Source organism: Melanostigma gelatinosum (genome assembly GCF_949748355.1).
Source record: "Melanostigma gelatinosum genome assembly, chromosome: 2".
Classification (NCBI taxonomy): domain Eukaryota; kingdom Metazoa; phylum Chordata; class Actinopteri; order Perciformes; family Zoarcidae; genus Melanostigma; species Melanostigma gelatinosum.
The window spans coordinates 14,763,157-14,790,225 of NC_136635.1; the positions used below are offsets into that span (position 1 = coordinate 14,763,157).

General features: G+C 40.9%; 1 protein-coding gene across 9 annotated transcripts in view; it reads left to right on the forward strand.

The window, feature by feature from the left end:
* Positions 1-24,383, forward strand: part of mical2a (microtubule associated monooxygenase, calponin and LIM domain containing 2a) — a 34,869-nt gene extending 10,486 nt beyond the window's left edge. Inside the window, exons 3-24 of one of the 9 annotated variants that reach the window (XM_079289392.1) lie at positions 3,277-3,484; positions 3,692-3,808; positions 4,916-5,017; positions 6,595-6,750; positions 6,902-7,002; positions 7,400-7,657; positions 8,714-8,829; positions 8,947-9,073; positions 9,201-9,291; positions 9,884-10,031; positions 11,612-11,811; positions 12,436-12,539; positions 12,758-12,829; positions 12,925-13,059; positions 13,452-13,556; positions 14,421-14,687; positions 16,311-16,418; positions 19,607-19,787; positions 19,873-19,949; positions 20,037-20,333; positions 21,804-21,864; positions 24,169-24,383. In XM_079289392.1, coding sequence (XP_079145518.1) covers positions 3,277-3,484; positions 3,692-3,808; positions 4,916-5,017; positions 6,595-6,750; positions 6,902-7,002; positions 7,400-7,657; positions 8,714-8,829; positions 8,947-9,073; positions 9,201-9,291; positions 9,884-10,031; positions 11,612-11,811; positions 12,436-12,539; positions 12,758-12,829; positions 12,925-13,059; positions 13,452-13,556; positions 14,421-14,687; positions 16,311-16,418; positions 19,607-19,787; positions 19,873-19,949; positions 20,037-20,333; positions 21,804-21,845 — 3,012 coding nt within the window. In that variant the 3' untranslated portion in view covers positions 21,846-21,864; positions 24,169-24,383. The other 8 variants (XM_079289393.1, XM_079289395.1, XM_079289396.1 and 5 more) reach the window with 8 other exon arrangements.
* Positions 24,384-27,069: the final 2,686 nt, after the last annotated feature.

Sequence of the window (27,069 nt, forward strand, 5' to 3'; positions counted from 1 at the left end):
AGACAAACGGTGACAGCTGTGCACTGCTTCATCTAACTCTGCAGCTAAATAACACAAACAGCCAATCGCAGCCACAGAAGAAATTACAGACAAAAGACAAATTCCTTAAGCACATGTAAGAATAGAGCTATCGAGGAGCTCTCCTTGACTTGAATTATGACGAGATGGCTGCATTAGGGACAAAGAAACCGTGTCGGGGTGTGTGGTAGCGGTTGTGTGTGTGTGTGTGGGGGGGGGGGGGGGACTTGGCAGTAAAGGTGATGAGGGAAAGTACGAAAACCTGGAGGAGTGTGATTACCTTTCAGGCATCAGCTGCCTCCAGCTTGTTTTTACTGCGCAGAGAAACAGACAGCATCACTCAGCAACTATGATTATTTGGCCGCAGTTGTTCTGAGGGTGTGCTCTGCTCTTTATAGGCTCTTCCTAAAACGTTGGAGCAAGGCCCAGGTTGTTATTAAAGTGTGTTTTTAAAAGCTCAGTTTTACAGGTTCTTTAAGCCAACACCAAAATAGGAAGAAACAAGGTAAACGTTTGAAGGAAGTGTGACTTTCCCTAAACTTCTGAGCCAAATGTTTTCAGTTCACAGGGTTGTGTTATAAAATGAACAGTGGTACTCTACTACTGCTTTAGTGGCACCAAAGTAGTAAACCAGATGTATAAACAGTGCATTATTAAAACACTTACTTATTGTGGATGTATGAGATTGCCTTTTTCTTCTTTGCTTATTAATGTCCACACATATGCAGCACACGTGCAGTATGAAGCCCGTTGTAATCACTCTGCGGTGGAGCGACATTCTGCTTTTACTCGATAACTAATTTCTCCTCTCCCTGGGAGAATCACAAGGTGACGACACATGGTTTTACGGCAACTCAGCACTTTAACAGTGACAGATGTGATGTCACTCGGCGCCTCGCCTTCATATATCCACTGTAGCAGCAATCTTTGAAGGATGTGATGTCATTCGGGTTTTATGGCGCGACACAGCTGGCTGCTGTGACACCGACTCATAACCACCGTGCAATTCTTCCTCATAAGGATTCACTGTGCACAAGTACATTTTATAATGTGATGTTGTGAATCACTGTCAGCAGATTTAATCAGAGCCCTGTGACACAATGCACCTTTTAACCCCGAGACTGTAAAACATCTTGAGTCAACAAAAGAAGTGCATTCAAGATATCTAGTTTTATTTCAAATTTAATTTAAAGGGAAGACAACTTTCACCTCCATCAGATCCATGTTGAGCCCGGTTCAGTTTGCTGTACACTGCACAGATATCGGATATTGTCACGCTTTGTCAGACAGTTTGACACTTGTGTTGGATTGTTTGTGTTCCCTGTGGAGCAGAAATGATTAGTCATGGTTGAAGACTCATTGAAAAATCATTTACAAAATATTTCATGCACAATGCTTCTCAAATGTGAATATTTGCAGATTTTCTTTGTTAAATATAACTGTAAACAAAATATTCACGGGCTTGTGACTGTTGGTTGAACAAAGATGAATTGATAACATTGTTTTTTAGTTGCAGCTCTAGTGTCCTCACATTTAAATGAAGATGCTGTGATAGTTAAAGAGCTCCTTGTATTATTGTATTAGCCACACTGTCAGCTGAGATGAAAAGGTAAACAGTGAAACTCTGACTGACAGGTCGGGTTCATTAATAAGGCGGGGGACAAATGTGAGCAGGGCGAGGTGGAGCTGGGATGAGAGCGAGGTCATAAGTGGGAAGTTGAAAGGAAGTTAGCGTGTCCTGACTCAACAGATATGGAGCAAGCTGTCAGGAAAAGTCTCATATCTGGAATAATATATCCGTGGACACGGGCTTAAACAAACAGCCTGTTACTGCTAATGGCTGATAGACGGATGAATACAGTTTACATTAAATGTGCACACTGTGAACGTACATCTGAATAAACTGAGTTAGTACTGTGCACGTAAATTACATTTTCAGCATCCTTCTATCTCTTTCTCTGGCGGTGTAAATAATACAATTACTCACCTTTCTGTTGAGGAAAAAACCCCAAAAACGTAGCCAGCAGGAAGGCTTGTCCAGGCAGCGCTTCCACCACCTGTGTGTTTCACACCTGAAAATGCCTCATTCTGATAACCTCATCACCCACATCCGCTGTGAAGCCACCACAAGGTTTAACCACACAGGGAGAATATGGAGTGACTAAAGCACAAACATCTTGTTTTTGGTACCGGAGCAGAGAGCCATTTAGGGTATGATATGTGAACTCACACTGGGTACTCTGTATCAGCCCCCAGTGTGATTGTCTCACAGACAGGATATGGGCGGGTGGCACCCTCATCGCACTATGCTCACTGTGTGTCATCGTGCTGGTGGACACACAGGATTGCATGAAGTCCTGTTCAAATATGCTGCAAACCCCTGTGTGCATGCTGGTGGGGATATTTAGAGGTCGGGCAGAGTGGTAGCTCTTTGTGCTGTTGGGAGTCTTTCATAGAAAAGGTGAAAGAAAAGATACCTTCAGCACTATTTTGGTGAGGCTATCCAGACAGGAGACTGTCCACCTTGTTCAGCACAGCAGGGGAAACCTTCAGAAGTGGTTTGGTTCTGGATTAAATGTCACAAGAATAAAGACACACACACACACACACACACACACACATCTCCTCTCCACAATTCTCTATAATGCCTCTTGACATGTTTGGAAGGAAAGAAGATAGTTTTCCAGCACACATGCGTCACTCCTTTCATCTATCTCTCAAGAGGATGATGTCATGTTCGAGCCACACATTCTCAGACAGGCGCCGTAACCTCAACCAACTGATTTCATGCATTTTATTTAACGAACCTGTGATAAGTAAAGGTTGTAATAATGGTTTCGGCTGGTGTTCCTCCTCTTGGCCATGTCCTGATCAATGCACTGCTTCAGGGTTGTGTAAACTCTCTTTATGTTTTACTAACAATCCTTGCACACACATGAAGGTCTGGAGAAGTCATCTTAAGGCTGCAGTGGTCCTCGGCGTCATTGTCTATCATGTTGAAGTGTCCTTGAGTGAGACACTTAGCCTCGAAATGCTCCAGAGGGGCAGTAAAGTGCTGCCTCCTGTGATGATGTATGTAGATGTTTTAACTCTCCCTGGCATGTTAATAAACCAGTAGGCAGTGAACCATTTTTCATCTCAGCCTCTTCTGCAGGAAAAATCAGTGCCGTCTGTGATTCTAGACGTCTCCGTGATGTAGCGCATGTCTCTGGGCCTTGTGTAAGTAATGAGGTCAATTTGTCGTTCTCTTTTATTTAGTGCTTAATCATCGGAGGAGGCCCCTGTGGCCTGCGGACAGCCATCGAGCTTGCGTTGATGGGTGCCAAAGTGGTGGTGATTGAGAAGAGAGACTCCTTCGCCAGGAACAACGTGCTGCACCTTTGGCCCTACACCATTCACGACCTACGGGGCCTCGGGGCCAAAAAGTTCTATGGCAAATTCTGCGCAGGGGCCATAGACCACATCAGTGAGTATCTGACTTTACAGAAACAAAGCACGCTGCTGGTTTTTTATTTTTTGCTTTTCATGGTTAAGTCCGGTGGACCATAAATGGAGCTGATCGATTCTAAAACCACTTATAAGAGAAGGAAATAAAGAAATTAAATGATTATATTGTTAAATACAATGACTTTACTCTGTGTGAAACGCTGATGTGTGCGTCTGTGTCTAAAAGGCATCCAGAAGCTGCAGCTGGTCCTACTGAAGGTCGCTCTGATTGTTGCAGTGGAGTTTCACATCAATGTGGAGTTTGTGTCGCTGTTGGAACCTCCAGAGGATCAGGAAAATGAAGGTATCCTTCCACGCGTCCGAACAATAGACCCAACAGTGCTTTAGTCACCCGCTGACAGATGTCTCATGATCTGCAGGTTTTGGGAAGATAAGGAGGTTTGAGCAGCTGGATGAAGCTCCATCAGTTTGTCAGACAGATACTGTGTAGCTTACTGGAGGATCTGTGTTTACTCTCCCACATTGTATTTTAGTGCTCTGCTCTGCTTGTGAGGCAGCAAGGGACTTCTCAACCTGCAGTATTTCATTTCCTTGACAGCCACTAATAAACAGGAGACAAACATTGGCACTGATCTAGTTTTTCATCATATATGGATGAAGTTTGCAGAGGTCAAGCATATTGCCTTACTCTACTGTTCAAATGCCTACTGGATACAGCCACACCCACCTATCACATTAATACCAATAAATAAACATTGTTCCCTTTTTTTTGTAAAAAACAAAATGCAGCGGTAATATCTTCAACTCTCATGTAATGATGTTTTCCTGACATTCAGCACTTCACATGGGCTTCAGACTCTCAGGAGGAAAATAACTTGCATGCTGTTGTCAGGTGTTGTCTCCTCAGCTATAATAACGTTACACTGATAACAGCGAAAGCCTTGCCTAACTTTAGACACTCTTGTTCTGCTGTGACGAACTTAGCTGTGCCCTTGACATCATGGAATGCATTTTCCACATGGTGATACTACACAACAAACTGCCAAACCGTTACTGTGCCGGTCTCACACGCTCCTGTGCCACCCACACTGCCCCACTTCAAACAACTAATATTACATCTGAAACAATGTTTTGTTTGTTAGTCAAGGTGGCAGGCCGGATCCAGTTGGCTTTCATTCAGCATTCCTTTGTAATACATCTCATGAAAAGCAAAATCTTTCTCAATTTCACCGGCATCGTAGCAACACAATGTCATCAGTGTTTAAGTGTGCCATTATATTTCTCTCTGCTGACATGTGTCTTGACTGAGACACTGTCCTTAAGCAAAAGTACCAAGCTTGTATCAGTTGACATTCTTCGTGCTGATTGTTGAACTACAACACAAAGGAAATAATCCTCTGATTTATATTATGTGTCTTAATCCTTCCCTGTCTTTGTCTCCATCTCTCAGGGCTTGGGTGGAGGGCTGCAATCCGACCTGCTGATCACCCCGTGGCTAACTTTGAGTTTGACGTCGTGGTGGGGGCTGACGGACGCAGGAATACTCTGGAAGGTGAGACGCCTGCAAACAAAAGGGGTGAACAGTAAAGATGCCTCAAGGATGTACTTGGCTTTGCTCGCTTAGTACGATATAAAGTTACGTGTGTCTGGTCAAGGAAGTAAGAATCTCTGAGGCGAATGCATATTTTCACACCAAAAACATTCAAAGCACCGGGTTGGAGTCGAGTGTCACTCTCAAATTCACTGGTTTCGTTGAAACAAGGAGCTTATTTAATACTTTCTGGTGCTGTTAAATGTCACTTAAAATATATATAGTACATGTGACTTTATTTTAACAGCTGTCCATGTTCATGTGTTTGTATTATTGTGAAAATCTCTGAAGCATCACTTGACGCAAGAAAGCCTTTTTTAGAGTTAACTTGACTCTGATAAAACCCAGCATGCCTTCTGTTTACTGAATAATGTTTCTGGACTCTCACTTTGAACAACTTGTGCTGCATTATTTCTGTTGTGACGCTATAAACGACAATCACCTTTTTATAAATTCAAACTTGTTTGAAGCCATTTATCTCTCCCACTGGGAAAGGTTATTCATGAAACTCTGAACATAAATAGAGGCGAGCTTGGGGCTCCATGAAGTAGCTGATGCAATACCGCTGGACTCTCTTTGACTCGTTGTCCCTCTGTTTCGGTCTCCCTCCTAAAAATGCTGTCATCTAACAACCAATTCGCATCAGATGCTTATTCCTAAAAAGGGCATTTTTGGCCAGAACAAGCTGTTTAGCTCATTCTTCAATTATGATGAAGCCTGGGGGAAATGATTTCCCCCTGCAGTCAGCCTGCTTTGTGGGCTAGCTACGGTAACACAGAGTTAAATACAATCAGATCTGCACTGCAAAGAAGAGAGGGAGAGGGGAAAAGCTCCTCCGAGATTTTAAACAGTGACATCATGTAGGAGTTGTGCCATTTAACCTCTGCCCCAAATAAGTACTTTCACTGTCTCATACCTCACTTTGTAGTAAGCGACCAATCCATTTCCTTTTCCTGACTGCACGTACAGCTTTAGATTAGTGATGTTGTTGGTGAGTTCTTGCTGGTTTGAAAATGTCATTTTGAAAATCTAGCAGTGAAACGTTGAACCTGGGTGTTACTGTTTGATTTGATTGAAAGTTAACATTGAAAGAACCTTTGAATCTTGCTCCTGTGACCCTGTATTGTCTTTCACAATATTTAAAATAGACTGTTGTCAAAAAAGCTCTTGACCTGGTTCAGTATTGCGCAGCATCGATTGTATCCTATTTTGTGAAGATGTGATTAAAATGAAATTTCTTTCTAAAAACTCTGAACAAAATGAAAGAGTGTTGTGGTTAATTGAGCAAAAGCCTTTTAACTTTGATGAATGGATTTAATTCCTGGTGCTTCTTACAATCCATGGCTTTTGTTCCCTTGGCTATATAAAGGCTTACCTTCAGCTGCCTCTTATCCAGAAATAACTGCCTTGTAATTTTGGTTTAAGGCTAGATTTCTTTTGGTTTTGACAGACAAGCAGATTGGACTCGTTTGCTTGGCCCCCTTTTTTTTGTGTTTCCTGTTTCATTTTTTATCTGACTTTGTCTTTCTCTCTCCCAGGCTTCAAAAGGAAGGAGTTCAGGGGGAAACTGGCGATAGCCATCACAGCCAACTTCATCAACAGGAACACCACTGCAGAAGCCAAAGTAGAAGAGATCAGCGGTGTGGCCTTCATCTTCAACCAGAAGTTCTTTCTCGACCTTAAAGAGGAGACAGGTGGGAGAGGAGCTCAGTCAAACTGCCTCACTGTGGCGTTAGCGCCCATGAATATGAATTAGATTCTGATGGGTTTCCTTTATAACAATTTAATCCCCCTTTTGTGCTTTTAAAGTTTTTTCGGTGATTCTCAAACTGTCATTTGTTGCAGGTATCGATCTGGAGAACATTGTGTACTACAAGGACAACACGCATTACTTTGTCATGACTGCCAAGAAACAGAGCCTGCTGGACAAGGGAGTCGTCATTAATGTAAGCAGAACATGGGTTCAGGGATCCGTAGTGTCCTTTTTTCACAGTCGTATTTCTTTAACCGTAATTTTGTTAATTTTATCATCATAACAACGAATCAATAATGCAATCAAATGCAACAGCCCTACAGCGCTTTCAACCTTCAAAATGGTTGATGTGGGTTCGCACTTCAGTGGTCTACAGCCAGGCTAGTTGTATTCATTTCAGTGTATTGTGTCCACAATCTGTACTCATAAAAGCCCCTTTCTATGTCTAAATGTGTAAGATAATAAAAATGATTTAAATTTAGCATAACTAGAAAACTCTCAAAGGGAACAGATCATGAAGAAAATAATCTTGGTCAGTTCAGACTTAGTCGGTGTGAACTTCTCCTGACAGTCATGCTTCTGTTCAACAGGATTACATAGACACCCAGATGCTGCTGAGCAGTGAAAATGTCAACCAGGAAGCTCTTCTTTGCTACGCCCGAGAGGCTGCTGACTTTGGCACCAACTACCAACTTCCCACGCTGGATTTTGCCATTAACCACTGCGGGCAGCCAGATGTAGCAATGTTTGACTTCACAAGCATGTACGCCTCTGAGAACGCTGCTCTGGTCAGGGAGAGATCTGGACACCAGCTGCTGGTAGCACTGGTTGGCGACAGTCTGCTAGAGGTAAAGAAGGGCAAGATGTCAATAGCACTGTACAACTCAAAATCCCACCAAGTATATTTGTCTAATTACTCGTCAAAATATCTGACAATACTTAATATAAGACACGATTAGCTAACTAACATTTCAGTGAGATGTAGGAACATATTGTCAGACAGTGCATTTTGAATATGTTATTAAATGAAAAAATACTACTTTTGGGCATTACAGGCTTATTATGACACAAAACACTTCCTAATGAAACATAGCTCAAAGTTAGTTTCCCCAGCTTATTTCAAGATGTCTTTTTATCTTGAAAGGCCTAAATATAGCATTTTATTTCAAGAAATCTGCACGGTGGTTTGGTGGCTAGCACTGTCGCCTCACAGCAAGAGGGGTGTGGAGTTTGCATGTTCTCCTCGTGGCAGCGTGGGTTCTTTTAAACGGATTATAAGCACTTATTGTCTTTTTCCAGTGTGAGTTCAGTTCAGGTGAGTGTAAGAATCTAGCACAATGTTGAGGAGCTTGACTGCCTAGGGAAAAAAAGCTGTTCCACAAAAACATGTTTTGCTGTAGATGCTGTCGAGTTAAAAGTCTGTGAGAATTTGCGATGCTGGCAACTGTTGTTGATGTTCCTTTTTCAGTCTGTGGGCTTCTCCACCTCTTTGTATAATAACTCATTCTTGATGATGATGTTGCCAGTATGCACTCAGCTGAGCACTTGGATAATTGTGGTGGTCCTGAAGCGCACAGTGACAAGCACCATTCTCAGAAAAATGTTAAATGTGCTAAACTCTGAATTCAGAGCATATACAGAACATCCGAACGCCTCTCAACATGGCTACGGCTGGGTGGGTGTTACGCCTTCACAAAAACAAACGTCTCTCCATTTTGCACTTAAGCAAAATCATATTAGCATATGATCCCTAACAATATTTAGCGCTGCTAATTGATTTTCAGTCTGATCACAATATTTGCAATAATAATTTAGTTGCTTTAACGTATGTTGATGTTGTTTTGTCTCCTCTCGTACGCTGACACACAATTATAATCATACACATGCTTTGTGTTCCTGTGCAGCCCTTCTGGCCCATGGGCACGGGTTGCGCCAGAGGCTTCCTGGCTGCCTTTGACACAGCCTGGATGGTAAACCGCTGGGCTCAGGGTCGGACAGCTCTGGAAGTGCTGGCAGAGAGGTACACACACATTTTATGTCTAGAAATATAAAAGTGTGTGTTTGCATGTTTACGTCATCCGATACCGTTGGAAATAACACCATGCATCTTGCACTATGTTTCTTTGTGTTTCTATAGGGAGAGTATTTACAGGCTACTTCCACAGACAACAACTGAAAACATTGCCAAAAACTTTGATCAGTACACCATAGACCCTGGGACTCGATACCCCAACCTCAACTCCTCTTGTGTCAGGCCACACCAGGTGAGAGGGAGTACTCACTGTGGCAATATAGCACTCTTCCTAACATCTATCCATCCATTTTTATCACATATACACAATGTCTTGAATATCTTGTTTGTAATCGTTTTCCTTTCCCTTCCTGTTTCAGGTGCGTCACTTGTTCATCAGCAAAGAGCTGAATTCCTGCTCTCTGGAGCGTGCTGCTACCATACGGCGGCCTGTCAATCTCTGCAGACGAGGTAGATCTCACTAGACGGGATCTGTAGTTCAAAGCACAGATTTGCTGACCTTTCTTTATATTATTAAGTAGAATCTGACTGATTGATTAGGGTTTCCACTCTTCTGTTACTTTGGAGGGATCCTCATATGATCAACAGAGAAAGCTTTTAAAGAAGAGCCGCCGGGTGTCCAACACAGTTATCTTGCTCTTCAAGTTTTTGAAGAGCAAGGGTCAAACACAGGGTCCTTTTCAAACAGGGATGTTGAAAAGGACCCTGTGTTTGTATTTAAAAAAATATACTTACTAACAGTAACACAGAAGCTCTATATGCTGAACTAAGCTGTTCAACTGAAGTAACTCTCGAGTCATCAAAGGCTGCGAGGAAGTACATGTCCAGACAGAAATGACAAAGGTGTGTGCATACCTCAGCACCACATCTGTCATGATCTTATTTACTGGCACGCCATGTGTTGGTCCATGCTTGTGGCATCGTATCCTCTTCAGCCTCTCTGAGGGTCTAGATTTTCTAACACAGCATAAATGAATGTCAGAAGTTATTTGAGAAAGAACTGCAGTGTTTTTTTGTCTAACGAGCCATGTTTCTGTTGTAGAGTCAGAGATCAGACCGGCTAGGCTGCTTACCTGGTGCCAGAAACAGACCGAGGGCTACAGGAATGTGACGATAACAGACTTGACGTCTTCTTGGAAAAGCGGTATCGCTCTCTGCGCCCTCATCCACAGGTTCAAACCCCAGCTGATGTATGTAACACACGTCAAATTAAATCACTACCAGCCTGCAGCGCTGCATCTTTCCATCTAAAACCTGTTAACATCATCTTATCTCTTTACAGTGTTCAACCCAGACATACATTCACATTGACAAATGTGTTGTTTTTACATAACGTCTAGTTGTGAGGAATTTATTTCTTATGGGTGTGGTAACTATGCTCGGCATGAGAGCGACTCTTTTGTCAATGTGTGTTCTCTACCTCCTCATAACTAAAACACTGAACCATGTGTAAAGTGCTGAAAGATGTGAAGAAGACTTCATACTTGGCTGTGTTTTACGTAAACCTAGCTGGTAGTACAGAGTGCAAACAGAGGAGTTTTTAGAGGGCATCTGTGTACATTTCACACGTTTTTACCAAGGCTGTTTTGGAAGTGAGATTACCAACTAAACTGAAATAAATACTGGTTATTTCAGTCCCTTTTTCATTACCTTGTGGATCCTTCAAAAATATTGATTAGTCTTTCATTCTAAATAATGGTCCTTTCTATCTGTTTATCTGGAGCCATGGAGAAAAACAACTCATGTGGGACTTGGTGTACTTTAGCACCAACTTTTGGGACAAAATCTTCCCGAAAAAAACAGAAACCGTGTATTAGTTTCCACTTTTTAGAGCTAGACTGCCTTGCACGGCATGGAGTTAGCCAATGCAACTGTAGATTAGTACATTTACAGATCAAATTATATCCTCTCACTCTTTAATTATTGCCTTCATACCTCGCCACATGCCACTACAATTTCATGTGGTCCTGTGAGTTTCCAGGAACTACAGGCATTTTTCCCCTTCCCTCCTCCATATGCATGCCTGTCAGCAGAGCAGGCTGCAGAGAGTTGAGCAGGTTCGTAGAAAAGAAAGAGGGAGAAAGAGCAAGCCTCTGTACTTACAGAATAACACCAACGCCTGTGTGTGCTGCTGCTAGGTTACTGCCCCCTCTTTACATTATCTCTGATGGCGTCTGCACACCGTCGGTGTAGGTAAAGACGTCAGAGCTGGGTTTTTTTCTGCCGAGTAATTTGCAGCCATTTTCTCCTGCAATATGAGAAACAAGTTCTTCTGCAAGGCTTAAAATAGATTGAGTCAGTTAAGTTTCAGTATAAAGTCATTCCATTGTGCTTACCTCAACTCTTTTCATATCAGTGTGCATATTATCTTACACTCTGCCCAACATCAGTCACCTGACGCCTACATGAAATGGAAGTCAAGAAATAATCCTTTAAAGAATCTCAGCCCTTCAAACCTCACTGTTGCATTCCTGCCTCATTATTCAGGGCAAGTCTGCTGGTCATGATACTGGAACGTCTGCATTTTAGAAACAATAAGAAGTGAACATATGTTTAAACGAAAATCGAATTAAAGAAATATCATTATGTATGCATGGCAGAATGATCAGTGGAAATGCAAACCAGAAATAGACGGCGGTAAATGGTTTCACAATCAAAATGTAAACCCGACTGTGGCTGAAACAGTAACTATGAAATACAGAATGCACTCAGAATCTGTTTTTATGACCTTCCTCTTACTCGAGCCACCATTCCTGTCTTTTTCCATCAGAGATTTTGACTCATTAAACGAGGAAGACCACCCTGCAAACCTCCAGCTGGCTTTTGACATCAGTGAGCGTGAATTTGGGATCGGATCATTCACATCTGTGAAGGAGCTGAGTCCTGATCATGAGTTGGATAAGACCAGGATGATGACCTACCTGTCCAAGTTCTACGAGCTGTTGCGTGGCACACCCCTACCTGCCTCAGGTAGTCTGCTCTACTCTACTGCATTGTAATCAACTCTGTAGTTGTCTTATCTTCTCTATTTCTGGTCTTCATCTTCGTCAATGTATTCTATGATTAAAATGTTTAGAAAACCAAAATTCCAGTGAGAGAGAATGTATCAAATTCCAAAAATGTGTGTGTTGTGCAGTCCTATTAGTCAAGTATGGTATGGTATGAGAGGAATGCGTGTCTGTACCAGAGCTGTGGACTTCTGTAGTCTGGGAGTCTTGACAACATTAAAACAGCTGCCTGTCTCTACTGAAAGGATATTTAATGCTTACCTACAGTATACTTTGTTGTTCTATTTAACGTCGGCCAGCCATTCACCTTTCTCTGACATACAGCTGAGCGATTCAATGAGCTTTGAAGTGGCCGCGCCTGTAGCGATGCGTCTCTGTGTGATCAGGGCCTATGTTTTGTTTTTTTTTTGTTTTTTTTGGTGGTGGAACTTTGCTCTTCACTAATGCAGTAACTCTCTTTTTTTCCAGACCACTTGCATGACTTTCCTAATCTACATGGCCATTGTTCATTGAAATGATCTGACATTTATGGCTGTAATCTGTGGAAAGTGTGAAAACTCTAATGCAGCCACGTGTTTTACTGCAGGTTCCAGAGGAGTGGATGAAAACAATGAAGATTATCCATCTAAGGAAGTGAGAAGTAACAATAATGTGCTCAACCTGGCTCTGCCCAGGAAACGGGTACCGAAGGTAACTCCACACTGGAATGTTTCGATCTGATGTACGAAATACAAAAAGTTGATTCTCTCTGACAATACTTTTATTTCCAGTTCATATGGGACTCTTTCTATATACATAGTCATTGCCATTGTTAGATGCATTTTAAAGGACAATATGTCCCAGTCGTTTTTGGCTTGAAGCTCCTTCCTTTGACCATTGGATATTCAGTCTTTCCTTGTGCTTTACAGGATGAAAAGCAGTCTGACGGTACAGATCCCATTTACAAAAGGAGGCGGAAATTCTGCAGTTATCTGGAGGAGGTTTGTTGTTTAACTTCCTCCTTGTAATTAACCTGTAGAAGAAAATTCAGTTGATCTTGATGTAGGATCTTGTCTGTTGTCCCGACTCTCGTCAGGCCACCAATCTGTCGAGTAATGGCTCCGCAGTGCAAGAGGACCGAGTGCCCAAGGAAAACAAAGTGCGCTCAATGGCTACTCAGTTGCTGGCCAAGTTTGAAAGCACACAAAACCACACCGTCCGGAGAAAACAGGTACGAATACACAACTGTGTTTTAGCTCCATAGATTAAAAAATATGTTTATTTATTGTGTTATGGTTTTCATTGTTGTCCTGTAATTAAGTTCATATGTGTGAATATACTATATATATGTTTTTATTTATTGACAGACAAAATACTTTGTACGTCTTTTCTCCATGAATATAGTTAAAAAGGGCTATTTGCCTTTTTCATGGATCATGAATATGTTTTAAACTTGTTGTGAGCTGGAGCTCTCACAGCAGTCTGCAGTTTTAATCTGACAACTTTCCTTTTGCTAATTCTACAAAGTCTTGTCAGTTTTTTCCAGCATTCATTCTTTTCAGCCTTTTCTATTTCTGTGCCTTTTTTATTAACGGTCTTCCTAACCTTTCTGCAAAATCTCAGTCAGACTGTGAGGAGTCCTCCCCGCTTCAAACTCTTGACCTGGCTGAGGGTCTGCACATTAAACTCAGGCCTCCGATCCCACCTAAACCTCCTCCTGAGATGCAGGTAGTCTGGAGCTGCTAGACGGCAGTTTAGACACACAAACTGTACAAACTGTAATCAAAGGCATCAGGACAGTCTTTAAAACTAGTGACAGTCTGTAAAGCTTCAAGTAAATGAGAAAAGTCAATCAAACATACACACATGCGTGCATGCACACACACACACACACACACATGTGTATCATGTTTATGTGTACACACTATACTATATACAGTGTGTGTACTGTACACATAAACAGCTGAAATTATATAATTTACCTAAATTAGGAGTTTCCGTTTCTCCTGTAAACAACCTTACTGGTGTTTTTACATTCTGTAGTCTCGACTGACTTGGACCCTCATTTCACACCAGAAACTAAATAAGAATGAAAACTCAAATAAATACACAGTTATATGTGTACTTAATCCAGTCAACAATACAAACTACCTCTTTTGGAAATAAAGTTCGGGCTAATATTTGGACAGCAGTACAAAGTAACTTTTTTAAAACTCAAAAGAATTCACATTCAATCTGAGTTAAATGTAGCTGTTGGTTGTAGACTCCAAGGTCTCAGATGTCAGACTGCCCCTTCAGTTCTTGACTTTCCTTAAAAGGAAGTTTTAAAAACAACCTGCTTGATGACTATTTGATGATACATAACTCTGGCAAAACATGAAGCAGACAGAATAAAGTGTTAATGCTGTGCTGGCATGACTAACACCTAAAAAAGCAGCATTGTAAAGCTCTTTGATGATTTGTAGTTAATGGGCTAAAACAAAACCACCTGTGTGGTTCAACAGCCTCTAAGTAAATTCATGTCAGTTTGGTTGCTTGATGAGGAGCTAAACCACAGCTCACATGTGCACTACTGTATATTATCCCTTTCAGTTTGAGGTCAGTATCAGAAAAGCAGCAGATCACTTAGTGCGCCTGCCTCCAAAGACTCTGCCCAAACCTCAGCTCCAGCCTGAGTCCCTGCACCCATTTTCAGTAGTGAAGCTCAGACATGTCGATCGGACGCACGCTGAGACGAAGCCCCAGCCTCAGCCGGAGAGTGCAGACCCCCCTGCTTCTTCTCCCTCCTGCCACTCAGCAATCCATTTCATGTCAAGAGTGCTGCAACGCCTCAGGGAGGTGGACGAACACGTCTCTGAGGTGATCACTATCTGTCTATCAACTATCTCCTCCTTCATATATTTAACTTCTTCTCTGTTCTCGTTTCAAACCCTTGTGATTGTTGCATGACCTGATCCCCAAAAATGCCCCCGAGTGAATGTTGATTGTATATCATACCCTGATTATACATTTAGGCTTGTGTAATGTGTAGGCAGAGGGTGAAGGCAGCCCCTTAATTATCCAGCCTGACGAAAATGGCAAGAGCAGGCCTACAGACCTGGCCAAGAGCTGAGACGGGCACATAGGCGGATTACTGGCCAGTCAGAGTCTGTGGAACAGGTCGGCCAGGACCGGGCTGCAGGCACTGGCTTACAGGTCTGCCAATAAGCTATTTTGATTATTCAGATTTGCCAAAAAGCTGCCTGTCTTGGCTTATATCTGCAAAATAGCTTTCCTTATCAAATCAATTGGTGAGTTTTTTTTTTTTTAGTTTTTGTTGAGAACAGTGGTGATGTGTGAAATATTGAAGCATCTCATCCAGTTTCACCTGGATCTTCTTAAAATAATAAAAACAATCAAAATCAATTTCTACTAATTCACTATTGGAAAAACATGCCATAAAAAGGGTTATTTTTGTGACCACTGCTCCTCTTTGTCATTGCAGCTTGTCTGTGTTTTTACATGGTCGTTTATGGGACGACTTTGTATTCTTACAGATTGAAACAGTTTTCTTGACAGATGCACCTGCAATTTCCACACGAATCCTCTGTCTTTGCTCTGTAAAATGTTTCACCTTTCTTTGTTGTTATGCTTCTTTTATAGCTGACAAAAAGCTGCTAACTGGCATATACTGTATGTAGGCTAACAGTGTTTGTAATTATAATTAAAGGAATAGTTTGGCATTTTTGGGAAATTTGCTTATACACTTTCTTGCCGAGAGTTGGATGATAAGATTCTGCTGTCTGTGTGTTCAGTACAGAGCAGGAGCCAGGAGGTGATTAGTCTGTGTCGTCTGTGTTCATCTAGTCTAATCTCTCTCTGGCTCCGGCTCCATACTATACGTGCTGACATGAGAGTATTGATCCTTTAACTCCAACAAAGTGAAAAAGGGGAATTTTGTCCACCCCTGTATTGTCGGTGTGTAGATAATCCAACTTTGTTCATAAAGCTTTTCAAATGATCTTACATTTCATGATTATCCTTTTAATTGATGTGCTTTGTATTTTGGCCTTGACGACTCCATACTTCACTATGGCATTTATTAATGTCTATATTTTTTTTGGCTTAACTGACGTACTTGTCTCTGATTTCTGTGCCAAGTCTTTGTGGCTGTCTGGGTTTTCTGCTCCAGTACAGCATGAGTAACCACATCAAGTGGGGTGTGAAATTAACGTAATAAGGCGGCTTTCTTTCCACACACCGACGCTATTGTTCTCGTCCCAACATACTCGTCTACACACTTAGCTGTCAAATCCTGCTTCTTATTGGGAAAGCGGAACAGAAAGGTCTTTCATCATTTAACCGTGCACTGCGTATCAAATGGTTATTAGTCTGCCTAATTATGTCGACGCACAGAAAGCTCCATTTGTTAGTGGGAGAATGTGTCTCACTGTACTGAGGCCAGACTCATGGCTTTTCTTTTTATCCTGTGTCATCCTGCAGAAGAAAGCTCAGACACAACAGGCTAGAGAGTTTCACTCAAAGAGTATAAAGGAAAAAGCTGTTCACCTTAGTGGGTTGTTCTCATCAGACAGCTCTGCTGAACTCAAGGTGACTATCTCAAGCTTGGTGTGTGACGCCACCCTGGCCTTGTCTTTTGCACTATCTGCCCTTCACAGTGTGTGTGTGTGTGTGTGTGTGTGTGTGTGTGTGTTTATTTGCATGTGCAAACATGTCATGTTTGGCATCACCAGTGACGCATGCAGCCAATTTTCTCCCTCGTCCTTTATTTTGTATAAGATGGCAACACTGATGGCAATTAGCTGATGAACATAGTAGAGGAGTTGCTGGAGACCAAAAAGCGAGCTAAAAGAACGGGGATATTTGACTTACATTCATCAGGTGACCACAAACATGACTCAAAGTGAATGATGATGGTTTTCCATCACTACTGGACATGTAAATAAGCAACTGTGTGCGAACAAGTTTGCTAAAGCACATGTCGTTCTCGAATGTTCCCATAAAGTTGAAAGAACAGCTCTCTAAAACGCTGAACACTTAACATCTTGATGAAGTTAAATCTCTTGTAGTATTAGACTAGCTTAGTTTTATCTCGGTGTACCTAATAATCTGGCAAAAAGAGGTCGTGTGCATGATGTAATATTTGTTTCAGCTCTGAAGGCTCAACATATCGTGGTCATCCTAAAGGCAGCGAGCAGAGGGCCCGTTCTAAAACAGCTTATTAAAAAACAAGCATCAAAGCCCAAGATTTACATTGTTATGTACTTTCTTAATTATAATGGCCATATTTATGCGTTAGGACTGCTGCTTTGCATGACAGATTTGCTTTTAACTGCTGTTTCTGCCCCGTGTGCTTTTAATTACCAGCAGTCCTCACAGAAGAGAAGCGTGCGTTCTTGTGGTGGCACTTTGTGTGTTCCTCGGCTCCACCCGACCCAAACAGCCTGCTCTAACTCAACAGCCAGATGTTATAATTTAATATAAAAGAACAACTCCTGATACCCAGTGTTAGGATTAGTGAGCAGTTGCAAATGAGTCTGAGGCTGTAGACTTTAAGCCTTAAAGTCTGTGTCTGGGGTCATTTTCAGGGAGGGGGCTGTTGTCTTCCCCTTAAGGGAAGGCAAGGCAAGTTTATTTGTATAGCACATTTCAACAACAAGGTAATTCAAAGTGCTTCACATAAAACCATTAAAAGCATCAAAACATAAGGCAAAATAAAAGGATATTTAAAAACAATTAAAAAACAGTGTAAGAAATAAAATGCAGCAGTAAAATGCAGAAATGCAGGAAATTGATTAATATATTAATTGAATGTGGTTCAATTAAAGGCAGCAGCAAACAGAAAGGTCTTCAATCTTGATTTAAATGAGCTGAGGGTCTCAGCAGACCTGCAGCTTTCTGGGACTTTGTTCCATATATGTGGAGCAGAAAAACTGAATGCTGCTTCTCCATGTTTAGTTCTGACTCTGGGAACAGAAAGTAGACCGGTCCCAGACGACCTGAGGGGTCGGGATGGTTCATAAGGTAGCAGCAGATCAGAGATGTATTTTGGCCCTAAACCATTCAGTGCTTTGTAAACCAACAGCAGGATTTTAAAGTCAATTCTTTGTTGGACAGGAAGCCAGTGCAAAGACCTCAGAACTGGGGTGATGTGATCCACCCTCCTGGTCTTAGTGAGGACTCGAGCTGCAGCGTTCTGAATCAGCTGCAGCGTTCTGACAGACTTTTTACAGAGACCTGTAAACACACCGTTACAGTAGTCCAGTCTGCTGAAGATAAATGCGTGGACAAGTTTTTCCAAATCCTGTTGAGACATAAGTCCTCTCATCCTTGATATATTCTTCAGGTGATAGTAGGCTGATTTTGTAATTGTCTTGATATGGCTGTTCAGGTTGAGGTCTGAATCCATAACTACACCGAGATTTCTGGCTTGGTTTGTGGGTTTTAACATCAGTGACTGAAGCTGAGCGGTGATTTTCAATTGTTCGTCATTGGTACCAAAAACAATTACTTCTGTTTTATCTTTGTTTAATTGAAGAAAATTCTGGCACATCCAGTTGTTGATTTGTTCAATGCAGTTACCCATCCCTTGTATGGGATTATAGTCCCCTGGTGACATCGTTATGTAGATTTGAATCTTGGGGAACACCACATGTCATTTTAGTCAGCTCTGATGTGTAATCAGCTACAGACACAAAGTATTCTCGGTCCTTCAAGTAGGATTCAAACCAGTTAAGTGCTGTGCCAGAGAGTCCCACCCAGATGTTTAGTCTTTCTAGGAGTATGGCATGGTCGACCGGGTCGAATACAGCACTGAGATCCAGTAACACTAAGACTGAACTTCTGCCATTGTCTATGTTTAAGTGGATGTCGTTGAAAACCTTAACAAGAGCTGTTTCAGTGCTGTGGTGCTGTCGAAAGCCTGACTGGAAAACATCAAAGCAGTTATTTACGGTCAAGAAGTTGGTCAGCTGTTGGAAAACCGCTTTTTCAATTATTTTACTTAAAAATGGGAGGTTTGACATTGGCCGATTAATTTTTCATCGTTGCGGAGTCTAAACCTTCTTTAGGGGCGGTTTAATAACTGCAGTTAAGGGGAAGACAACAGTCTCCCTCCCTGAAAATGACCCCAGACACAGAGTCTGATGGACCTCCCCATCGCCTCAACTGTCACTCAAAATATCCCCAAGATGATATTAAAACAAGGAGGTGATACTGACAAGAAAAGCATTCATTGAAATGGCTGTGTGTTCCTCATCTTGTCACATTCTCACTCTTCCTGCATGTAACACCGCCTGTGTTTCTACACATGCCAACACCTCAAAGTGTAACTAATGCAACAAAGAGTTTCTGGCAAAAAGCTATGTGACCAGTAAAAAATATTCAACATGAACGTTTAATCTTGAACTTGGAAAAAGAAACTGAAAGTCTACTTGCTAGCAAAAAAAAAAAAAACCGGTATGTAGACTACAGGTTAAGAGTTAAAAGTGCAGAAATAAAACTAGATTATTAAACATATTCAATATTCACAAAGGCTTTCTGATGGACTGTTTGGAGGAATTTGTTTTTGTGACACAAATTGTAAAGAGAGTTTGTATATTGCATCTTCATGAATGTGCCGTTTAGGTGATCTTATGTTTATGATCTAAATATTTAATTGCCTGGGTTTATGTAGTGGTAAATGCTATCTGAAGGATTGACGTCAGTGTTTAAGCTTTAGTCACAATGACGTTTTTTGACACTAGTGCTCATCACTCTGCCTGTACTCTGTTTCCCAGGGCGGCTCAGTACGAAGGGCGTTCCCCCCGTCGGGTGACAAGTGTCACTCGTGCGAGAGGCGTGTTTATATGGTGGAGAGGGTCTGTGCTGAGGGGCTCTACTTCCACAGGGAATGTTTCCGCTGTTCCACCTGCAGCTCTACCCTGCGACAGGGAGCACATGCCTTCGACTCTGAACAGGGTATGTGTCATCCCATATCATCTCTCTGAATCCATATTTTACCAATAAATCTACTTTGTACTGACACTTTGCTGTAATCTTACAGGAAAATTGTACTGCAAACTTCACTTTGATCAACGCAACAATGGGACAAACCTACAGAGGGCTTTTTCTCTGCGCTCAGTGAGTACTTTGCATTTCTAAAAGTATCCATCTTATTCTAGCAATATTTACTGTGACATATTGAACTCCTCTGTCGTCTGTCTTTAGGATCTTTCTGGAGCTGGAGCTCAGTGTGTTGATGATGGACAGAGCTCGGAGTCCAGCAGCACAGCAGACCCGGAGAGTCGATCCTCAGCAGGTATCTGCAGCTCGTTCGTGAGGAAACACCTGAGCCGGCCCCTGCGTGTGATTCGTGCTGTGTGTAACGCCCCCGGGTATCTGTCCCGTCGTGTGCGTAGTACAGCACAGGCCCTCACCGGCCACCTGAGGGACAATGCCCAAGACTATGCGTTCCTGTACGAGCTACTGAGTATGAGCTTGCCCCTGCTGCTTGTTCTACAAGAGGTACTGCTGCAGATGTACTCGGAGGCTGTGCCTGATGGGCCCAGCTCTCTACAGGCTCTACTGCTGTGGCTGCAGGAGCATATAGAGCACAGGCTCCTCTAGACACTCAGCAGACTCCAGCTGTTAATATTTGACTGCAAATGCCAATAAACATGTAGCTGGGGTGCACATTAGCAGGAGAGTTCTTGTCATAATACCATTTGTAGCCGTGCACAAGCACCTTTTGTATTGTTTTACTTTCCTTTGTTTTTGATGATACTGCTCTCAGTGTCTCGGATGTACTCGTGCATCAGTCAAAGAAGAGACACTGTAGGTTGCTCGTGCAACTTTTTTGCAAATTACCACAGGGGTTAATGAAAGCTGCACCAATTATTTTTGCTGTGGGTTTGATGTGGAAACTGTACATGATTTGCACACTTAGAATAAGGTAAACAAATAGATTTAAGGTAGTTGGAATGAAAACAAAACAGGCCAAAGTCGGTGCACTTGATACTGCTGATATCATCTGTGCTGTAGAACTTTTTACAACCTGTCTTGGAAAATTGACCCTGCGGTTAACATTGCTGAACTCAGGTTATGACTGACTAACTTGATGCACTTTATCTTTGGGATCTGCCTCATTGGCGCAGCAGTAAACTGTCACATTAAAAAGCCAGCTCTCATGTTAACGCTGACCACCAGACAGGTTTTCTTTTGACTATGCATATGTATTCTAGACATATCTTTTTTTTCTCTTTTGTGTGTATGTGTTTTACGCACATGTCAACAATTTGCTCATTCTTTTTTTTAACTCTTACCATTCGGTTTACTTTCATGAGCAGTTTCTATTGATTCTTGAATGGATAACGTCTGTCTGGTGAGTTTCTCTCTCAGTATTTAGTTTTTACTTTGCTGCCATCTACTGTTGACTTTCAGAAAAACTATGAAAACAAAATGATAAACTCCACCCCTTCATTTTTTTATAACCTCACTCTGTATAACAATACAGACAATTATGTTTTAAATGATTGATTTAAGAATTATTGTTCTGATTTACTGTAGACTATAGAAGTTGGTGAGCATGTTGTGATGCGTCTGAATGTGCTTGCCGAAATTATAAAGCATGTTGTTGCCTCTTTGACTGGAAGCTACACAGCTACAGCATGATGTGCTGGATATGAAGTTTGTTTTGTTGTCGGCTACATAATGTTTCATGTTGATTTATTGAATCTGCTGCATGTACTATGAGCTGGTTGACAGTTATAAAATACCAAATAACTGTTCTCACACACACTGACTGGACTTGTGTAACATTTACTTTATACATCTGTAAGACAACAGTCAACACAGCATGTGTAATGGTGCCAACATACATCGTCTTCGAATGAATGTCAGTATTTTACTTTGTTTTCATAAATATTTCCTATTTTAGTGCTTTCAGACGTTATTAGTGTCTGTATGTTCTCATCTTTCTCTTTTCCTCTTGTTCAGCTGAAGCCTTTTATGAAGAGGGTGAGCCAGCTGGATGGTTAGGAGAAATTCAATTTTAAAGGTGATCACCTGCATGGTCATGTCGTCATGCGTCATACTTGTGATGTGTCTGCAGATACTGACCAAAAGTGTCTGGTGTCACTTAACGACATTGCTGAAGTGATTAAAAATGTTTGTTTGAAATTTTGACTAAACTAAACTCAAAACTAATGAGCGGCCTCAGCGTTTGTCATTGATCCTCCAGCTGTTTTTGGAATGATACTAACTCAGCCTGGTTCAAGACCACTGCATTGCTGCCTACACCTCCTACTTTTCTAGTGGTCCAAATAGTATGAAAACTGAAATTAAAGTCTGATTTGTAAAGAGAAGAAACCAAGGGAACGTCAAATCAGGTTTTATTCCAACGTTATTTTCTCAAAACATCAATTTGTCAGATCAAAATTGGTTCCGTTAGGATTTACCAATAGTTGACAAAACTATTTGCACAAAGGACTATTCTCTTTTAGAGCTTTTGATTGTGTCACAAAAGTTGCCAGCAGTTGTCAAGGTTTTGCAAATGTTTGAATTTTTATTTCTCCGAGAACTTCCAAGATCCACTTTTACAGACTGTTTTCCAGGTGAGTAGTAATATTTGCTTAAATTTGGAACCAACCACAAGGACTCTTTAAAGTGCTCAGTCAAATGGTACATTTTTTTTAGGTAAATCAACTGTACGAAAACTTCTTATTTAAATCATTAGGTCCTAAAAGTTGTGAAATACACTAATTGCTGAATTCGGTTAATATTGTAGCTCTGTGGCGGCTAGCAGCTAATGACGTTGCCGTTGTTTGCACCGTTAGCGTCATTAGCTGCTAGCCGCCGTCTCATCTGTTGCCATGTTGAGAGCCGTGGGGAGGCAATCCCTCAATCATATGCTCTGAATTTGACATTGATCAACTTTTAAATAAAAACGAAGTTATTCAGTTCTGTCAAACTCACCTTGCATGGTTTGTGCAATGGCCTGTGTAACACTTCCCTGATTTAAAAGTTTTTATTTGTACAGTCATATTTTCATGATGATCTGACAATAACGGCAAAGAACCACTTAACGTTTCCATTAGAGGTTCAATAAGCACCATTTGGAGAAACCTATTTCGGTGTGTGCATTGACCTCTGTAACTTTATATTTGTCCTGATTTATGAAACACATTGGTGGCATTTCTCTGCCTCCTAACTTAAAATGGAAAGTACATATGTGTTGTGTTGAAAACTATTCGGGGGAAGCACTTTGTGCACAGAGGACTGACCCTCGATTGACTAAAGAAATTGCTGTTATACACGATTCTACTTGTAAACAAGTCCTTGACTCTACAACACCAGTTTGGATTCTGTTGATACTTCTGTTCTTCCTTTGCTTTTAGAGTAAATATTGAAGGTTAAAGATGTCCACCATTTAACATTTCCACCATGGCTTTTACTCGTACTGTTATTTTAATGATAATACATTAGACTATCTTCATAAGTGTAGATATATGCAAACACTAAATGGAATAAAGGCACCCTTTTCCATGCATGCCAGTAGCTAAACTGTATTAAAATCCGCGGAAGTTGTTTTATTTATCTCATTAACGTTGTCTAAGTGAAGGATGATATCTCGTGGGTTCATATTTCGAGTCATTTTGGCCTGTGATGTTTAGCAGAGAACACTATTTAAACCAGAAGCTGCTGTTTATGCACCAAAAGCTCTACTCCTTAATGCACCACGACAGCCAACAAACTAACACATACTTTGCTCATGAATTATCCTCTCCATGCCGTGTTGTTCCTTTGTCAGCTCTAAATTTATAAATGTTTGTGCATCTTTGTTGTTCGTCTAATGCTCCTTTTGTGCCATTTCCATTATATCACCCCAAAAAAATAAAATCTAGTTCTTTAGAGAGTACTTAAGAGCATTTCAGCCTCTAAAAGCTTGTTTTATGAGCGCAGAATGTGACGGAGCCTAACTTTTTAATAACATTTATTGTGCCCATATTACAATGTATCAGTGAATCCCTACATCTCTACATTTTGAAATCAGTAAACACAGGTTGACGCCAACAAATCATCAGTCTTACGCAGTAAAGGAGTTGAGCTACATACAAATATATTTTATTGTTTATATAATAAATACAAAAACTGATGATCATTTCTGGCATCAGTTGCCGGAACAAATGAATGTTTTGTCCTCTTTGTTCTGAACTTTTTAATGAATTAACAGTACTGTCAGTAAAAACCGTAACGCCTCAAAGATCCTTATTAAGATGCACATAAGATGCACATTTAGAATTGTATGCAGCAGAGTGTGCATGTCTACTGATCGATATTACAATGTTTGTTTCTCATTCAGAAGCTGCCATGCAAGTGAGGTGTCCCTTCACCCACAGAGGACTGAGATTTAAAGAATAATTATAATTCTTCGTGACATTGTTGTATATAATTGTTTATGATTAATGCTGACTTCTTGAAAGGGTGTAAAACATTTATTCTTGTTTTGTGGAGCGATTCCTGGATTGCTTTTTGTGCCACAGTATTTCTCAATAAATGTTGTGTTGTTGGCTGATATCTGACTTTGTTTATCAGACTTAAATGATTTTAAGCTGGTTCAGTTTCATTGCCTATAATCTACAATGTGATTAGATATAAAAAGTAAAGGACTGAAACCAATTATCAAACATAGTTTGTCTGTACATCAAACTGGTTTCTGTCTGGTTGATTAAATCATTTTTGCAGAGTTATCTTTAAAATAAAAGATCCCATAGAAAAGTGAAGTCTTTCTTACCGAGCTTGACCAACAAAACTCATGGATACCCCCACAGCTCTCTCCGTGAGCAGGAATTCAACTCTGTATCTCTGAATGGGCTAAAACCTGGTTGGTAAAGCACATAATAAAAGAGAACTTCCCTGTTTCCTCTTTAGTCCGTTTAAAAGGAAAGTGCTTTCCTGTGTCTTGTTAAGGAATGCACTTGGAGCTGCGAGGGCTCGGCCTCTATTGACTTGAGAAAATTGCTTGGTACAAAAGATTCATTTAAGTGTTGCACAATAGTATTTCAGAGTGTGAACTAAAAGAAGTCCTTGACTCTACAAAATGAGTTCATATTGTGAATGAAAGTCATTATCGCCTGACTTGGTTCAATCAACTTTTTTAAGTTTTTAAGAATCAAAGAGTAGAAAGACCAACAATTTGACTCAGTTTGATGGCAGCACTTTGTGATATAAGAGGAGATGATTTAGCTGGGTAGCCTCGTGTATATTGTAGGAAATTTGAGTTTAGAACTGTGCTTTAAGAAATTATAATAGAAGTGTTTAATGATTCATAATTAATAATTCATAATTAGAAGATTCATAATTGTAGGAGTGTTGTAGAATTTGTAGTTTGAATTGTATCTTAGTAGAATTTGTAGCACCTTTAGATTTATGCTTTTAAAACTTGTGAAGTTTTGCCAAAAGTTGCAAATCCTTATCTTTATATAGAATGTTTATCACAGAAGTGTTAAGCCATAAAAGACAGTCATTGCATGTTTTAAACTGTAAAGAATAGTATGTTGGGAGTAAGGGACAGATAGATTTCTAGACAGGCAATTATATGTCATACCCGTGCGAGGGTCCTGCGAGGAAGAGGAGCCAGCTGGATTTAGCCAATAGGAACTACGGACATTATGGGATGTTTTTTGAACTATGTAAGGCGGGAGAGAAAGAACTTCCGGCCTCTTGCTCCTGTTCCACTGTGTGGGTGGTAACGTTTTCGGGGCGAGCGGGTCATATTCGATGTAACTGTAAATAATGTACTTCACTATGCAACTGTTTTAGCATCAGAAGTATTAAATGCTTTTGTTCATAATTGAAACCGGCTGACTCTTTGGAAAGGCTGGTCTCCCACTTAAGAGGCTCTCGAACTCCACAAATTGAAGTCGTCCGAGTGTGACTTCTCTCACCTTATTCATAAATGGGTCATTTAAAGGGCAAAATAGCACAAACACATCCAGATATTGACTGGAATACATCTTACTGATGTGACCGCTGTGTGTTTTACTCTCTGCAATTTTAAAACTCAAAGTCGAGCTTTTAATATTTTAAGTGATCAATGTGTGCACAGTGTTATGTTTTCACATCTTGTTCTTGTACTCTCTTTCTCTGTAATAGCATTTGTATCTGCTCTTTAGACCGGAGCTGTTCACAGGTGCTGAAAAAAATATTTTAAATGAAAAACAGAAATTCAGATTCGTTTAAGGTGTTAATGCAGTTACTTGTTGCTTTGTGTTTAGTTTAGCCTCTGTCACGTTAATATTTAATGAGGTACCGACAGCAACACCCAGCAGATTTTAGGATTTGAGAGCAGGAAATACATACAGCCTTCATCATTCGACTATACTTTAGAAAAAGACACAGACACACAACAATTGTACACGTGAAGCCTGCATGTTACACACTTAAACTTCAGCTGTTGTCTGTCTCTTACAAATACTTTGAGATTCTGAAATATGAGAAGTGTAAAAGTCTTCATCTTACAAATAAAAAGTAGAATCCATAAGCAAACTAAATAACTATTGCTTTATTCAAGACACTAGGTCTGGTATGACCAATGGCTGTTAGCAAACTTTAGATATTGCTGTGTAACTGACATTACTGAGTCAGTTTTCTGACTTTATTTCCTCCTTATGATCTCATTCCATCTGCTCCCAGTCAGATCACCTAATGATGGCGTCTGTAAAATAGCAGCGAAATGTGAGGAAGTCCAATGTGGAATTGTCCTGAAATTGCCACTTAAGACCACAGTGGTCGCTGTTCAGCAATAGTTGTGTGGTCTCGTGTTACGTTTTTAAAGCAGCTATAATTGATATTGTTTAATAACCATGTATCAGATGACAATGTGAAAACAATGTTACAATGTGAAAGTGGTCACTTGTAGTGATGAACCTGAAGTAAATCAGCTGAATCTGCAGCTCCTCTCAGCGTTATGGAGCTTAATAGAGAGTTTAATTAGGCTACTGCAGGCAAATACAATTTATTAATTTGGCATCAGTAACTACTAAGCTGACGCGGCTTTCCAACGCTGAAGCATTTCGTCTTCCAAACAACCACGTTGCCAAGTCGTGGTGAAGAACTCCAGACAAACTCAGCTGCAGAGGAGGCCGGTATTGACTTTGAATATATTTCGGCGTCTGTCCACAGACTGTTTTTCTCTTCTGTGTTTTTTTTGCTGTTCATATTTGGATACAATCTGGATATGTCAAAAAACTGTATTGGGATT